Below are 17,347 nucleotides of genomic sequence, written 5' to 3'. Positions count from 1 at the left end.
GTCGATTGTTTGTCTCGAAATTTGTAGAAAATGCCTTACCTATGATGAAAAATAGAGTATTAAAAGTTGAAAGCACTTGGCAAGCTAGTTCCCCTTCACAAGCACTTCAGATGCTCCAGTACCACCAGAACAGAATTAGGGACGAACAGGAATAGGAGAAAAGAAGGACCAAAGATACTAAAATTAAGGTATTGGTAGCACAGACCAATACAATTCCTCAGACCCATAAGCAACCTCCAGTAACACAAGAAAGGGTTACCTGTAATTATTGCAAAAAGCCTGGCCACTTTGTACGCGACTGTCCACTCTTACAACACAATATTGCTACTGGAAAGACACAACCTCGCACCCATACTACTCGTCCCTCTGCTCCAACATCAACTTCCCCAGCTGATACTAAATTAGCCACACAACTCTATCAGTATCCAGTGTCATCTTATCCTGAATTCCCCACGATTTCATGAGACAGCTGGGAGGAACACGATAGTCGTCCATTGATCCCGGTCCCGGTCGATCAAAAGGGTCCTTATGTACATGCTAAGCTCCTAGGTAAAGAAACAAAAATTCTGATTGACACCGGGGCCAGTAGGACGACAGTACAACACAACGAAGTTCCCAAGGTACCCCTCTCTGGCTCAAATAGTATTTCCTTGGGTTTTTCAGGTACACCAGTCATTAACAAAGTTTCTGAACCAGTGTCACTTCAGGTTGGCCCGCTTACAACTTCCACCGATTTGGTACTTACTAAGTCCTGTCCCGAAAATCTACTTGGCATCCAGACATTAAAGGAACTGGGTGCTGTGATATGCTGTTCCCCGGAGGGAATCCGACTATTCCTCTGAGATTTCAAAGGTTATTTCACCACACGAGAGTTAGATGTCAGATTAAGGGATATTCCTGCTACATTATGGGCTACTGATCCAACTGACGTAGGATTCATGGATATTACACCACACATAGTCACGTTAAAGGAAGGTGTTGTCCTACCTCGTGTCCGCCAATACAAGTTACCTCCAGATGCGGAACAAGCCCTTATTCAGATTATCGATGACTTGATACAACAAGCACTGGCGTTGCCAATAGGTTTCGCATTTGGAAAGTTGGAGCTATTGGTTTTTGTAAATGACATTTTATATTCATATATCGTTATTGGCATTGTCAATAACAATATATAAATATAAAATGTCATTTACAAAACCAATAGCTCCAACTTTCCAAATGCGAAACCTATTGGCAACGCCAGTGCTTGTTGTATGTGTGAGTAAGTTTGTGTTGGTCAGAGGGGGGTGGGGCAGACAGATATTTGAGGTTGTGGGAGAACACATGTGGCTACTATATGGCTCCTCATACAGGTTCTCAAGCTGGCACTGCCTCCATCTTTATTTATTTTACATTTTGTTAATTTGTTAAGTGCCACATGTCACCTTCTTGTTACTACGGAGTACTGACATTGAGCCTGTCTGTTGAACCTTCTTACTTCGCAATTGTCTCTTGTTATGGTAGGTGGCTGTGCACGTACTTATAGGTCTGTTGTGTGTAATGCCAATGCTGGATAGAGTTTTGGTTATTAGGAAGAGCTGTAACCCTTCTGAAGGCCATTGTCGGTTCTTCACGCTCCTCGGGGCATTAGTGGCAGCTTCCGAAGGTTTTGGTTGTGTTTTTCCTTTTTTGGAGGGTTGAGGTAGAGCACAGCTTAATTTGTGCCCGTGCTCGCTCATGGCATTGTCAGTCTTTCTTTAAAAAAGCGCATGAGCAAATTGTTTATCAATTCAATACACTATTACGAAAACAGTAATATGAAGGTGGTCAGGCGACTCTTACAATTTTGGGTCACCTAGTGTTGTCAGAATTGTTACATTTGTACAACTGTAATGGTAAGCAGGTATTGTTTTTTTTAACCTTCCTTCTAACTGCGCCTTTCAGTAAGATGACTTAGCTACAGATTTTCAAGACGCTGACGAACAATGTAGAGAAGAGTGGTGGGCGCGAGACAGACGACTGTAACGCAGGCACGGGGGTTGTGAGACACGGAGGCAGCGTGAGACCACATACCATGTATGTTACACACATATTCCCGTAGGTCTGTATTACACAGACAGGGGGTGGGTGGTCTGTGAGAGAGAGTCTGTGTTAGGCGTGGGAGAATGAGTTAGACAGAGTGGTAGGAAAGGAGGTGGGAGGTGCACGGCCGTGCTAATTACAACACACGGCGAGAGCAAAGGGAAGAGACAGGACAGAATAAGGAAGGAAGGGAGACAGCGGAGCGTGAGGGGGCAATAAATAGACTAGGAAGATAAAAAGACGGAGAGAGGGATGGGGTATGTAGCGGCGTAAAGAAGGAATAAAAAAGTGGTAGCAAAGGAGGATAAAGGGAAAAGAATGAACAGTCGGCAATAAAGAGGGGAAAGAAGCACGAAGAAAGGGTGCCGGGGCAGACAAACAAGAAAGAGGCAGGCAAAAGCGGAAAAAAGTTGCTGGCATATAAGCGTTTCAGAACCCCAAATTTCTTTAAGGGTTCTTCCTCAGGACCGGGACTAGGCCAAGCACTGTGATACACATAAGAAATACAAAATGAGTGATTAGATAGCTGTCCCTAATATTAGAAATTAGCTCTACTTATCGTTATAAGCATAATAACAAGGTTGTCCTTACCCTTCACGCTTGTAAAATAAACACAGCAATATGAAACCCATGAGGGAACATATGTCCTCTTTAAATGCAGGTTTCTGAAAATAGTAAAGAACAAAATACGGGCTTAGTAGAGCTGTACAAAAACGACCATTAGTATGAGTAGAGTAGACTTTACTGAAACGGCACATTGTTTGTGGAGTAAATGTCCATGAAAAGTAGAACTTCTGAACGTAGTTTAAAACGCGATCTCAGCTAACTTTTACCCGTGTAACTGTTGTCAATTAAAGGTGGACCTAAAGCGTGGTCACACTTCTTTGACTAGTTGCGTGGGTATATTGTTGCCATAAAAATGAAACAAAACTGCTACAACTTGCCCCTGAACCATGGGCTCTGTGGTGGATTGCAGTTGTCGTAGAGAGAAGTTTGAGAAAGGTTTCACATTGCGGTGACCCTGTGTAAAGTAATTTAATATACGAGTGTAATCAAGAAAGCAGCTTACTCAGTAATTACACTTTTAAGCGAACTAATATAGACTGAACGACCGGCACCAATATTGAACAGCAATTGTACTCTGGTGCTGGAAGAGAGCCATGCGGAGAATGCACAGCATTCGCTCTAAGTCTGTGCTCGGACAGAGTGCAAAGTGGTTGCTGGGTGACGGCTAGGGAGGGGCTCCTGGAGCACAGGGGGCCCCCCGCACCGCGGGAGCTGATTGAACTCACTTCATTCATGAAGGCATCAACGGCAGACTCTTAGCATGTCGGTAAATTCCTGGATGAATTTAAACAAGATGTGAGCGTGTGCGTGAATGCAGAGTGCGCTCTCTCTAGCACTATCGAACAGATCCTCATAACTTGCCTGTTTCCAGAAGCTTGAGCAAGTCGAATTTCAGTCCGGCGTGCACGATTCACTGCGTCTCAGAAATGCGGAAGTTTAACAAAGCTCGCATCGGACCTAACTTGTAGATTCAGATAATGTGAGGGGGGCATTGCATCATGGTACTAGTAGTCTAACAACTGGCCAGAATGATTGAAATTAAGGAAACAAGCTATGGCATCATACCGAGAGTCAAACATGGAATTCTAAGCTCCTGACACCAACAAACTTACCACGATTAAACTGCGGGTAGGGAGACAAGGGAAGCCGGATGGGGGCGGGAGAGCCTGGTGTGGGGGGGCGGGAATGCGTGCGAGGGGAGAAGTGTGGCAGGCAGATGCGCGGAGGGAAGCCGGATGGGGGCGGGAGAGCCAGGTGGGGGCAGGCGGATTAGAGAGATATAGATGGGTGAGGGAGGGGAAAGGACGAAGCGTCCAAGTAGATTTCTTTAATTAGGAATGCACCCGCTTTGTGAGCGTCCCTGCTGTAGGTGAGAGAGGGGGGTGAGGAGGGGGAATGGAGATGAGCATATTTAAAAGTTACAGCGCGATGGGGAATGGAGATGAGCATATTTAAAAGTTACAGCGCGATGGTAAACAAGAAGTGGCAAAGACAACAAGCTGCGGGCGGCAGGACTTAATGGTTGAAGAAAGTAAACACCCGGAAAGCAACAACGAGCAAGGGTGAGGAATAGAGGAAGCCGGATGGGGGCGGGAGAGCCTGGTGGGGGGGCGGGAATGCGTGCGAGGGGAGAAGTGTGGCAGGCATGAAGGCATCAACGGCAGACTCTTAGCATGTCGGTAAATTCCTGGATGGATTTAAACAAGATGTGAGCGTGTGCGTGAATGCAGAGTGCGCTCTCTCTAGCACGATCGAACAGATCCTCATAACTTGCCTGTTTCCAGAAGCTTGAGCAAGTCAAATTTCAGTCCGGCGTGCACGATTCACTGCGTCTCAGAAATGCGGAAGTTTAACAAAGCTCGCATCGGAACTAACTTGTAGATTCAGATAATGTGAGGGGGGCATTGCATCATGGTACTAGTAGTCTAACAACTGGCCAGAATGATTGAAATTAAGGAAACAAGCTATGGCATCATACCGAGAGTCAAACATGGAATTCTAAGCTCCTGACACCAACAAACTTACCATGATTAAACTGCGGGTAGGGAGACAAGGGAAGCCGGATGGGGGCGGGAGAGCCTGGTGGGGGGGGCGGGAATGCGTGCGAGGGGAGAAGTGTGGGAGGCAGATGCGCGGCGGGAAGCCGGATGGGGCGGGAGAGCCTGGTGGGGGCAGGCGGATTAGAAAGATATAGATGGGTGAGGGAGGGGAAAGGACGAAGCGTCCAAGTAGATTTCTTTAATTAGGAATGCACCCTCTTTGTGAGCGTCCCTGCTGTAGGTGAGAGAGGGGGGTGAGGAGGGGGAATGGAGATGAGCATATTTAAAAGTTACAGCGCGATGGGGAATGGAGATGAGCATATTTAAAAGTTACAGCGCGATGGTAAATAAGAAGTGGCAAAGACAACAAGCTGCGGGCGGCAGGACTTAATGGTTGAAGAAAGTAAACACCCGGAAAGCAACAACGAGCAAGGGTGAGGAATAGAGGAAGCCGGATGGGGGCGGGAGAGCCTGGTGGGGGGGCGGGAATGCGTGCGAGGGGAGAAGTGTGGCAGGCAGATGCGCGGAGGGAAGCCGGATGGGGGCGGGAGAGCCTGGTGGGGTCAGGCGGATTAGAGAGATGCTCGTGCTTGTGTGGTCACGTGACCCGCTTTTGTGTTCACGTGACCTCACATGCACTGTGAAGAAACCGCAGTGAAACCGCAGTGGTTTCACTAGTCGATCAAGCCCTTGAATTTTCGCCTATAGGGGAAACCTAAAAAGGAGTAGTCAGAGAGGTACCTTCCAACATATGTAATTCGCCAGTTTTGCCAGTACGAAAGAAAACAGATGACGGTGCACCCCCAGTTTACAGACTTGTGGTTGACTTACGTGAGCTCAATAAATGTGTGGTACCACAATACCCTGTGGTCTCAGACATCAGTACTCTGCTAACAGCTATAGATCCTGATGCCACACATTTTACCATTATTGACCTTAAAAATGCTTTCTTCAGCATATCCAGACAGTCGGTACCTATTCGGATTCTCACTACAAGGTCGTAGTTTCTGTTTCACAAAAGCTCCTCAAGGGTATACAGAAAGTCCCAGTATCTACAGTCAGGCACCTAAAAGACAGTTGGACGACATTGTTCTACCCTCCAATACGACATTGTTACAATATGTTGACGACTGGAATGCGAACAAGCATCACGAATTGTCCTAATGTTTCTTGCACAACATGGCCACAAAGTATCACCCTCTAAATTGAAATTGTGTTTACAGCAGGTGGCATACTTAGGACACCTGCTGTCAAAGGAGGGTAGGGCACTCACACCTAAAAGAATCCAAATCATTTTTAACATTCCTGTCCCTAAGACACAGAAAGAAGTCCGTGCCTTTATTGGCCTCACTTCCTATTGTAGGCAGTGGATTCCCCAGTTCGCCTATTTGGCCAAACCCCTGATACAATTAACGACCTCCGATTTTGCCACCTCTTCTCCATTGCCATGGATATCTGACCATACCTTTGCTTTTGACACCCTTAAACAAGCATTATGCTCTGCACCTGTCCTAGCTACACCCGATTATGCCAAACCTTTTGTCCTCTTCGTCACGGAACGGGAAGGTACAGCCTTGTCAGTGCTCACACAAACACAGGCCAATAAACATCGTCCCTGTGCTTATTTCTCCAGTACTCTCGACCCTGTTGCACAAGGCTTGCCTGCCTGTTTAAAATCCGTTGCAGCCACGGCTATGGCAATTCGACAAAGTGATTCCATTGTGCTAGGACATCCTCTTGAAGTGTAAGTCCAACATGCAGTAGAATTACTTTTGAATAGGACACAGACACAACACCTGACCATAGCTCGTCTCACAGGTTATGAAGTCACATTATTCCAACCCCACATTATCATCAAACGATGCAATCTCCTCAACCCAGCTACGCTACTGCCCACTGTTCCAGTAGACAACCAAACTCACGGCTGCTTAGAGATGGTCGAACTAGTCACAAAGCCCCGGTCTGATCTTGCAGATGTACCTTTAAGTACACCAGAACACAACAGTTCGTAGATGGTTCCTGTATGCGCCTCCAAACAGGCGAACTTTCAGCAGCTTATGCTGTCACTACAGAAAATACGGTCCTCCTAGCAGCCAGAATACCCGTGCATTCAGCCCAAGCAGCAGAACTCATAGCTCTTACACAAGCATGCGAGTGGTCAAAAAGGAAACGGGTTAACATCTACACCGATTCGCAATATGCGTTCGGGGTAGTCCACAACTTTGGAACTTTGTGGAAGGAGAGAGGTTTTCTAACCTCTCATGGAACTAAGATACAGCATGGGGATCTTATTCTTCAGCTACTAGAATCAATACACAGACCCGCAGAAGTAGCTATACTATAATAAAAAGCACACACAAAAGTCATGGACTCTGTCACCAGAGGTAATGCTCTGGCGGATGCCACAGCTAAACACGCTGCTCAGACAGGAACACTGAACACTGAAATTTCCATCAAGACTGTTTATCCAGTTATCGATCCTGCCAAAGATGTAGTAGACATCCAAAACCAAGCTACAGAGACCGAAAAGAGAAAATGGGAAGAAGAGGGAGGTTCTCACACAGATCAGGGCTGGATAAAAAAAGATAAGTCCAAATGGTTTCTCCCTGACATAATGGTTCCTGTAATCATAGAAACTGCCCATGGTCCCGCACATCTAGGAGAAAAAGGGATGTTGGACAGTCTAAATTTGGAATGGCATAACAAGCATCTGCGCTCAGCGGCCAAACAAAAAGTACAAACCTGTATGATTTGCTGTCAGTTCAATCCAGGGAAAAGTGTCTCGGTTGAACAAGGAGGGTTCCATCCCCCAAATTACCCCTTTGAAGTCCTCCAAATGGACTACATACAAATGGAAAGATGTCTGGGACATAAGTACGTCCTCGTAGTAGTCTGTACCCTAACCCGATGGACTGAAGCATACCCCGTCACAGACTATGGTGCCCAGATGACAGCTAGAAGGTGCTACAAGGGACTTGATTCTGGGAACAGATTTACTCAGTTTGGAGTCGTATTAAGATAATCGCACTCCAGTGTATCAACAGAATATCACATATTGAAGAAAATTATAGCAATGGAATAAATCACTGGAAGGAAAAAGATACACGGAAAAAGGAAAATTATATTCATAAGAAGTTTATGGATTTTAGTAATGTAATTTACAAGTAGACATATGGGGAGACATATGAACCAACGGATTTTGTGCAAAAAGTAATGAACAGAGGTATAAACAACATAAACACTTCAGTTCAATACTAAACATCAAGCTCCTAGAGAATAAGACAGACAACCAGCAAAATTAATCAGCGATGGTTGTATGCTCGTGCATAAGCAACGTTGATGGAGATGATGTAGATGTCGACGTTTCGGTCTATGATGCTGCCGTCATGTAGACCATCATCAGGACCAAACAATTCATTGTTGGTGAGAATACCCCCTGAGTAATGGCGTGTTAGGAGACGCTGTGCTATGTGACTTGAATAACGAGTCGTCTTAACTGGGATATTAAGTACAATTAGATCTCAAGTGGTTCGGCGGTGCTTAAAAAGTCAACCGGAGACGGGTCTCCGGTCTCCGGTTGTACTTAATATCCCAGTTAAGACGACTCGTTATTCAAGTCACTAAAATATGTGCTGACAAACAAATAGACTGGGTTACAGCCCTTCCGGTTGCTCTCTTCTACATGCGAATGGTGGCACATTCCCGGACGGGTCTGTCGCCCTATGAGGTCACATATGGGAGACCTCCGAATATCTGGGGTGTCCCATCCCCTAAAAAATAAACTGATATCGATTCTAATGTTCTGACAGATTACCTAGCTTCCTTGATGTCTGCACTACGTTCTTTTCGTTCACAGGTGGCTGCAGCCTTTCCAGACAAAACAACGCCCGAGGAACACGCCATCCAACATGGGGACTGGATCCCGATTCAAAGTTTTGACCGCACCAGTCCCCTGGAAAGAAGGTGGACGTCTCCCAAGCTGGTGCTACTCACGATGAGAACTGCAGTCAAGGTGCAAGGAAGAAAAGGGTGGCTCCATGCCAGCCATTGCAAAAAATTCTTCTCCTACTGACATTGTTGCTGACCCCGAGAATATAGACATTGAAAGGACAGACTTTATTTCACCCCTTCCTGAACTTTCCCCTCAAGAAGAGTACAGATCGCGGCTGCGATCCCATCAGAAACAAGCTAGAGACATTGCATCTGACCTCGACCTACCGGTGGCTAATTAAGTCCAAGACGTAGTTTTGGTGAAGCGGTTGCTGGGAAGTGTCCGGTCACGTATGCATAATTGACTCAGACTAGCAGCCAAACATGGAAAATGTGTTTAAATGCGTAAAATCATTAAATAACAAAGTTTCAATCTTCCTCTCTATGATGATTCTTATTTTCTGTATCACGGCTTGCCTAGGTTGGTTCCTTCATCTAGCTTTCCCACCTTCTTCCCCCACGCTTTGGAACAACACAGCTATGCATTCACATGTAGATCTCCCTCCACATCTCGAAAATAGACAAAAAGAATTTTTCAATAACACATTCATTTCCACACTCCACCAACACCAGATGGTTATTAACAAAACCAACTGTTGGGTCTGTGGTTTAATGCCACATTCCGTACACGGAGGAATGCCTTTTATCCCCCTCCCTTTTGGCTGTGCTGGATCTACCTATGCACTCTCTATGATATTCTACGCTTCTGTTAGAAACATTCCTGAGATCAAGGCCAAGAACACTAGTACCTGCAACGGGATAAAAACAAAGACAGTACGAGCTGTCGAAAAGATGGTAAATTTCACTGCGACATGGGGACGAGCAGATAATAATGAAAATACCAGTTATTCCCTTTTTAACGACACTACCTCCTTTAGGGAAACGTTTTCAGTACAAAAGAGACAGACAGAACAAGGAGGATGGGATGTGCCCCATAAGGGCCTATTCTGTGTAAGAGGAAAGGGCAAGGGTCAAAAAATGGGAGACAGTGAGTGTAATAAGACATACACCCTACCTGACCTAAATTTCCCAACGATGGCCACTGCCCCCAACACCTATTTTATCTGTGGACCTCACGCACGTACTTGCTACTCCAAGGCTGGTCCGGGAAGTGCTACATTGCATTTCTCCTCCCCCCTACCTACACCGCCCCAGCAGATTACCATCTAAGTGACCCTCCGACCGTAATTAATAGACGGCGAAGGGGGGCCAAGAGGCTGGCGATTTCTTTAAAGGAATCATCCCTTTCTGGGGGCCCATGATCAACAGCCGCCACATAAGACAACTGACTCGTGTTGTCCAGGGAGCCATAAACGAAACAGCTGGTGCATTAAGCAACATCACAGCTGAGATGGCTGCCGACAGACTCATGACGTTGCAGAACCGGATGGTTCTAGATATTATATTGGCCGACCGTGGTGGCGTATGTGAACTGATCGGGTCCAGCTGCTGTATATATATTCCAGATAATGCACCCTCGGTGTATTCTGCTATTTGCCGCCTTCATGTACTTTCCAGGAAACTAGATACAGACACAGATGCCTGGTCCCTGACGGGATGGCTCTGGGGCCTCCTGTCCTCATGGGGATGGAAGACACTTATGATAATAGGTCTTGCTCTAGCCATTCTCTTCAACTGTTGCCTCTGTATTCAGTGTGGCGCAGCACTCTGTAGTTTCTGTATCACTACCTGCATTCCCAGACCCCAAACTAGAAAGAAAGAGAAGGAGAAGATCATGTTACAGGAACAAGTGGACAACCTAATGAACATAGAGGTAGATTAAGAAAGACAATCTTAAAAGGGTATATTATGGGACAAGGAGGGAATGTGGAAAATTGATATTTTCGTTATTTATGTTCCATTATACACCCTCTCTTTCACGTCCCGAGCTCATCATGATGGTAACTAGAAAACCCGGGCACATAAACGTAAGGTTGCACACAACACATTTCTTCCTCTAACTGCAACCGTACATTCTTATGGTCAAGCCGATTCCAAGAAACGAGCCCCTGTTTTAACCACACACTCTTATGGTCAGACCGATTCCGAGAAATAAGCCCCTGTTTGCCAAGACACGACAACCAATTCCGAGAAACCAGCTCCTGTTTGCCAAGACATGACACCAGACATCCTGTCACGACCATTTCTCTCACTCATCTAAGGAACCAGCCTAGGGTTATTTCCCAACACTCTTCTATGACTTCTGTATGATTACAACACAAATAACTGAAATTTGCTCAAGGGAAGCTCCTTCCTCTTTTCTATGTCAAGAATGTATAAAATGTCATGTTTTCATTGATTAAATTAGAGACTATTCCCGAGACTCCTTAGGTGACGGAGCTCTCCCTTAACTCGAGTTACTGAATAAAGACCCTGAATTCTAACCACCACGGACTCTGCTCTTCATGCTTGACCTTATTGAAATTATAGAAATTCCGATCAAGGTAAATTACTAAAATATTTACCACAAGGCGCCCCCTGGAGAAGGCAGCAGAGCTGGTGGCAGAGGCGCCGAGACCGGCCTCAGCGCAGGGCAAGCACGGTAGGCCGCACGTCAGCGAGGCCGCAGAGATGGATTCTCAGCAGGGCTCAGCAAGGCAGGAGTGGAGTAGGACAAATGGAGAGGGCACCCCCAAGGGGGGAGGGGAGAATGGGGGACGCCGACGGGAGAACGCGGGGTGTCTGCTGCTCCCTCAACCAGGCCCAGGCGTCACGGCACTCGCGCAAGGTGGAGACGAGACGCGAGACAGGAGCTATGCAATGGCACCCCATGGACCGGGCCGCTCAGCAGACGGCCCCCAACCCCACCCAGAGAGAGCGCCTCTCACCGCACCGGCCACGGCCGAAACAGCAGACCCAACGAGGCGCCCTGGATCCACGCAGCACAGAAGGCAGCAGGAGTGGCCCTCCGGAGGCCGAAGCGTGTGCACAGCGCCGGCCACGAGATCCACAGCTCCGCAGGGAAAGCAGGTAGGAGAGCGGGAGTTGGGGCAGACGGTTCACTGTGCCCCAAGAAGTCTGAAACTTCCTTTTTGGTGCCGGAGTAGTGCCGATGCCAGCAGGATAATGGCGGATTAAAAAGCTTAGCCAGCAGAGCCCACTCAGAGTGTGGACATCTTGCAACGGGCCAAGCCACGCACCCCGCCTTTGACGGAGTTGATCCAAATATCCTGTGTGCAAAATTGGCTAAGTGGGGTATACCATGGAAACTGCTTGCGGTCATCTTATCTCTCTACACTGGCACGTGTGTGTGAGTAAAGCTTACTAGGACATGCGCAACTGCCAAGATCTTCACAAACAGGGGGCTAAAACAGAGCTGCGTGATCGCCCCCACCCTGTTTAACTTATACACTGCTGACCTGGGAGAAGTACTGTTAAAAACTAACATCTTTCCTCCAAAATTGAGCCGCCTTAGACTGCAGCATGCAGATGATCTGGTTTTGTTGGATTCATACAAGAATTGGCATGAAAAGGGCAGTAGAGACGCTACATAATTACAGCATGGAAAACAAGCTTGCAGCTAATGCATCTAAGACTAAAGTGCTGATCTTTGGTCACAAGCCAAAAAAACAAATACTGGCATGGCAGCTGGGACCTCTAAGGATAAGCACGACCAACAAGTACACCTACTTAGGTGTACAATTTACAGATACCTGTAGACCAGTAATGCAGGTCAAAGCACTGGAGGCAAAAGCAGCTAAGCTAACATATGGCTTGTACAAATGACACCACAAGCTTGTAAGCCACTCGACGGAGGGGATCCAACAAGTTATGCAAGCCAAGCTAATACCTACACTCAGCTATGGCCACCTTGTCTTTCCTGGTCTATTCACTAAACAATTGGAGGGCCTATACACAATGGCGTATAGAAAGTCTTCAAGCTCCCCTACACGACCGGGCGTTCACTGATCTGATTGGAGTTCAACATCACAGCAATGGACATTGAATGTAAAAAAGACATGGTCAAACTCCAACATAACGTGATCAATGCATGCACGGGCACAATAAGGGCAGCGCCACAGGTGTTCTTTTCAGACAACAACAGCCGCAGGGCGAGGTATCCGTTGATTGCCACACAAACATTGGGACTAACAATCGAACCTTCCACAGATATACCACTAACAAAGTGTAGCTTAAAGATCCTGCTAAAAAAGTGTGGCAAGAACATCTCCAGGCAACAGGACCTTGAACCGATTAGATGAGTACTGGGTGCAGAAGGCCTTGTTAACTCACATGAAACTACCACATGCCAGCCCTACTTGAAAACAGGCCTTGGAAGGCAAGCCCTACAAAATGCCATGAGAGTGAGGCTCTTAACTTTGCCTATACAAGACTATAGAGCCCACTGGAAAAACTGGTCATCAAGTGGCTCCGGCTGTTGTCTGTGTCAACACCACACAGAATCTGCGAAGCATGTTATTTGCTGCTGCCCAGCGTTGCTGTACCCAAGTAGCTTGTATTTAAGAACTATGGTTATACATCACGGCATTAGATCATGTAAGGAGGCTTTAAGGCATATTGACACTACCACAGTCCTGATGGAGCTGGCACTAATTGGGAAGTTCTATGCTGCTGCTATAATGCTCATACGATCAGCCAGAGAAGTGACAGCCGAATAAACTATGCTTTAAGCACCACTGACAATCGCTATTAGTTATCACCGCATTTTTCAATAATATATATGTCTATACTAATGTTTGATAGGAACAGGACGCCTTGAGCAGTTTTGCACATTCCCCGCCAATCTCTGCATGCTTGGTCTTTAAATGGACCATTCCTTTTCCCCCTTTTCTCTTGTTGGTACTAAGCTATTTGCGTTCTGCTACCTTATGGTATCTCAGCATTTTAAATATGTTGTTTTATTTAGATTTTATGTATTTTATTATTACCTTTTCTCAAACTTGCACTTTCTGCCGTTTTTGTAAAGGATTTTAAATAATCATACAATAAAGAAGAACACTTTTCAGTAACTTAAGTGGATAGAGGTTTTGACATCAGCTGAGGCATGGATGAGGAACAGGACGCTGATCAGGCTGTTGACAACCCATATGACTGAGAATTTCGATGTCAAAAAACAGGAGAGAGATCAACTGTGATGTTGCTGCATCTCGGAGTGACCCCCAAGGATGGTATTTAGCCCTTGGCATTGATCCTCTGACTTAGATAGATCACACACGTTCAAGGTTCTTTTCTCTTACCAAAACGCCTAAATTGCACTCAGGCAAACTCCTGCTTTGTATCTTAACATGCCACACTGCTCAACAGTATGGAAGCAGCACACACACACTGTTAGTTTATGTTTCTAAGCCTTTTTACCACTACAGGCATGGCATTTATCAAAGTAACCCAGAATAGAGGTTGAAAAGTAGCTGAGGAAACTCTTCCCTTCTCATGTTAACGACATTCCTACATCTAGAAAAGGGTGAATCAATTAGGTAATGCCCTAAGAAGTCGAGTGAACTCAAACAGTCTGCTTCAAAAGGTTCAACAACAATATTTCATTATCGTAATAAAAAAATAGTGTTGTTTTTAAGCATCCTAGTACCATAAAGTAAATCTGAAATCTATGAACCGGATAAGAATTCTGGGACAGTAAAGCCTTCTATATTCCTTAAAAGGTGGGGAATCAAATGTATTTTATAGTGTAATGTTTTTAAATATACATACTAGCAAGGGAATTGCACTGATTAACCTTCAAATTCAGCTTACAATATAAGATCAGAATACAATCTGTAGAACTCCTAAAGATCCAGAGGATCTGTGTAGAGGCAAATGTGAAATTCAGAAAGAAAGTATTTGCTCTAGATGGACGAATGGCACACAAAAAACCTACTTCCCCACTCGACCTCACAGGGAGAAAGTAGGGTAGTCACCTAGGGTAAGGCAAGAGAGACATCTTCTCTCCTTCACAAGTGTTAACACGTATGAATGACACGTGTTTTGCACTTAGAAACCACCACACACGTTTAAAAGTATGGTGATGAATCATATTTGTCGTAACAACCAACAGAAATCTACAAATTCTGTGTGCGTTTGTCTTTTTTCGACAGGCATTATTTTGGAGTACAATACCAGCGGGGATAGAGATAATACACACCCCTTATAGTGGTTGGTCTTTATTTTCACTTTTCATAGAAAGATGGACCCCTTAGATACATGGACCTGACGAATGCTATGTACCCTCCGGGGACCCCTAGCAGAAACATGTTGACCACATCCATCACGGTGAAGGGATAAATAGTTCCCAAATCACCGCTCACTTCTTTTAATAGGATACAGTTGCCCAACGAATTCAAAGTTAGTCTTTACGACAACTGTAATGGTTTAAAAATCACTTTCACTACTCACAGGCCCCCACTTAGTTTAGAAGTGCATCCCTGTCGTCAGGTGTGTGCCCGCCCTCTATCAGACCAAGTTTTTAGAAGGCGAGGACGGCCTATGATGAAGCATGACACCAGGTGGTGTCTGAGGCCAGTCCTTTACTTTTTGTGAGATGCCCCCACTTCACATGCATCTCTAAAAGTCCTGTAGAAATCCCAACTAGGGGCAGATCCATTTGTGTTTACACACAAAACCTACTCATTGGTGAAAGGAAAGAGAGAAAATAGGCAAAGAGGAACTTTCTGAAGAACATCAAGAAGTTTACCACTATATTAAAACTGAAACAGATGGAGGCTTGATTGAGAGAATAGGATGAAACTAAGGGTGCCGACTGCAGCTGCAAGACAACAATAGAAAATCTGAAATAGCTGCAAAAAGGTCAGAAGTAATGGGAATTGAGAACAACCCATAACAAAAGACCACAGATTGTGTGGCATAGGAAAAATGAAAAGATGATTAATCACTGCATATTCATTCTTATAGGCTAAAAGTAAACTGAAGGTGACCAATGAATATTAAGAGACAAGTGCAATTTATATTCTGTCACAAGGTCAGTGAAATGGAACTTGTTTGGCAGTGTGGTTACATAAAGATAGAAACAGGCAAATAGTGTTTAAGAATGAACTTTAGCCGAATCATGATTTTTACAAAAACATTTTTTTAGAATAAAAACACCATTAGTCACAGCACAGGATATTCATTTTCTTGCTTTCTCATGTCTGATTTTTTAAAGTTTACAGTAAGCTATTTCAGCTCCTCATTATCACTATTTGATACAATAAAAACGACTTACTTGAGCACTTGTTGCCTGATGTTGTTTCTCAGCTGGTTCTTGTTGAGATGCGGACTCCATGTATGACCTGCTAAGTGGTTTGACACAAAGCTGTCTACTCGCTGTCGTAAATTTTGATATGCAGGCTAAGGATAAATAAAACTAGTTTAGTGTAAGCAAACGAAGCAGCGTGCAACATCACACTGCAAACACAATATCAATTGTAGAGTTAAACAGAAACCTCACTGCATCCATTTTTTACAAGGGATACCATTGTTAGTCTGAGAAAAATTGGGTAATGCCGAACACACTTAAAACTTATTTCAAATTCAAAATTGTTTTCACTAACTTAATCTTGTTTAACCCTTTTCCTACCTAAGACGTGACATTTATTTCCACTGCACTATTTTTGTAGTAGGACAGAATGAACATCACGTCCTCCTACCAGGGTGCCCACCTAGGACATGAGAGCATTTTCTTGCTTGGCATGGAGGTGTGTGGGTCAGTTTGACACAACAGCAAAGGAATTCCTCAGAAGCTTCTTCGCAAAGCCTTCCATTGCACCAAACTGCCAAATGTGAAATTCTGCTACAGACAGAAGTACATGCCTCATTATTATTCAAGATGAGAGCACTTTCTCGGTCTTGGTTATGGATCTGTTGGTAGAAGCGCATAAGGTCAACTATATACTTGATTATAAAACGCATATGGGAGGGGTAGACTGGCTAGTTAGCAACTCATTGTACAATGCACATGCTGTTGTTGTCAGGTTACCACTTCATCCACTCAGAACTGAAAGATAGGCACTCTCCAGACTAATACCTTCAACAGAGAATACAAGTCATTAATATAGAGAACTTACAACAATAATAAGAATGTAAAGCTTATACACGGCTTGGAAGAAGGCAAGAGGCTTGATATTTCTTACCCCTGTACCCACCCACGTCATGCCAGTGCATTCAGACTTGCTTCACTTTGTACAGCACAATTAGTTTCTGCAAACTTGATTGAAGTTGACCAGTTAGTTCAAGAGTTAGTAGCTGACTTTGTATTGATGTGCATGTAAAAATATCTTCAAAGGCTAATTTTTGACTTATGTACACTATCTTTGAAAATGTTACATCTGCACAGGAAAATTATCGAAAAAGTTTTTACCCAACATATCACTATACTCCATGTAGAAAGCTGGCTCTTTATGTGATATATCACGAACCGAATATACTGTGTAAAGAGTCCAAGGGTTCCCTCAAGAGTGGATAGGGGCTTGCTATGCAATCACAAAGTGCTCTATTAGAGGGTAGTGTGGTTGAGCAGCCTTAGGCTTAACACAAAGGAATGCAAGACATTTGCAAATACACACTATGATCAATAAATGACAACACAACTCAAGAAGGAGATCCACACCAATTTAGAAAAATATCTTTATTCATGTTTAGGCATCAGAGAAAAATCATTCAGGTAAGTACATTTTTAAATATCAATTCTGTTCAATTTAAACGGTGGGCAGAGTGCAGTTTCTGAGTTTTGCAATGTTATC

At 44.7% G+C, this 17,347-nt stretch overlaps 1 protein-coding gene across 2 annotated transcripts in view; it reads right to left on the bottom strand.

Annotated features, from left to right (window-relative positions):
• BOD1L1 (biorientation of chromosomes in cell division 1 like 1) overlaps positions 1-17,347 on the bottom strand; it is a 500,752-nt gene that overhangs the window by 447,040 nt on the left and 36,365 nt on the right. For both annotated transcript variants that reach the window (XM_078678462.1, XM_078678463.1), the window contains exon 2: positions 15,832-15,956. In XM_078678462.1, coding sequence (XP_078534588.1) covers positions 15,832-15,956 — 125 coding nt within the window. The remainder of the gene's footprint in view (positions 1-15,831; positions 15,957-17,347) is intronic.

Source organism: Lissotriton helveticus, chromosome 2_2 (genome assembly GCF_964261635.1).
Source record: "Lissotriton helveticus chromosome 2_2, aLisHel1.1, whole genome shotgun sequence".
In the NCBI taxonomy this organism is placed as follows: Eukaryota; Metazoa; Chordata; class Amphibia; order Caudata; family Salamandridae; genus Lissotriton; species Lissotriton helveticus.
The sequence above is the reverse complement of the archived record's forward strand: the minus strand, read 5'-3'. Positions and strand labels throughout refer to the sequence as shown.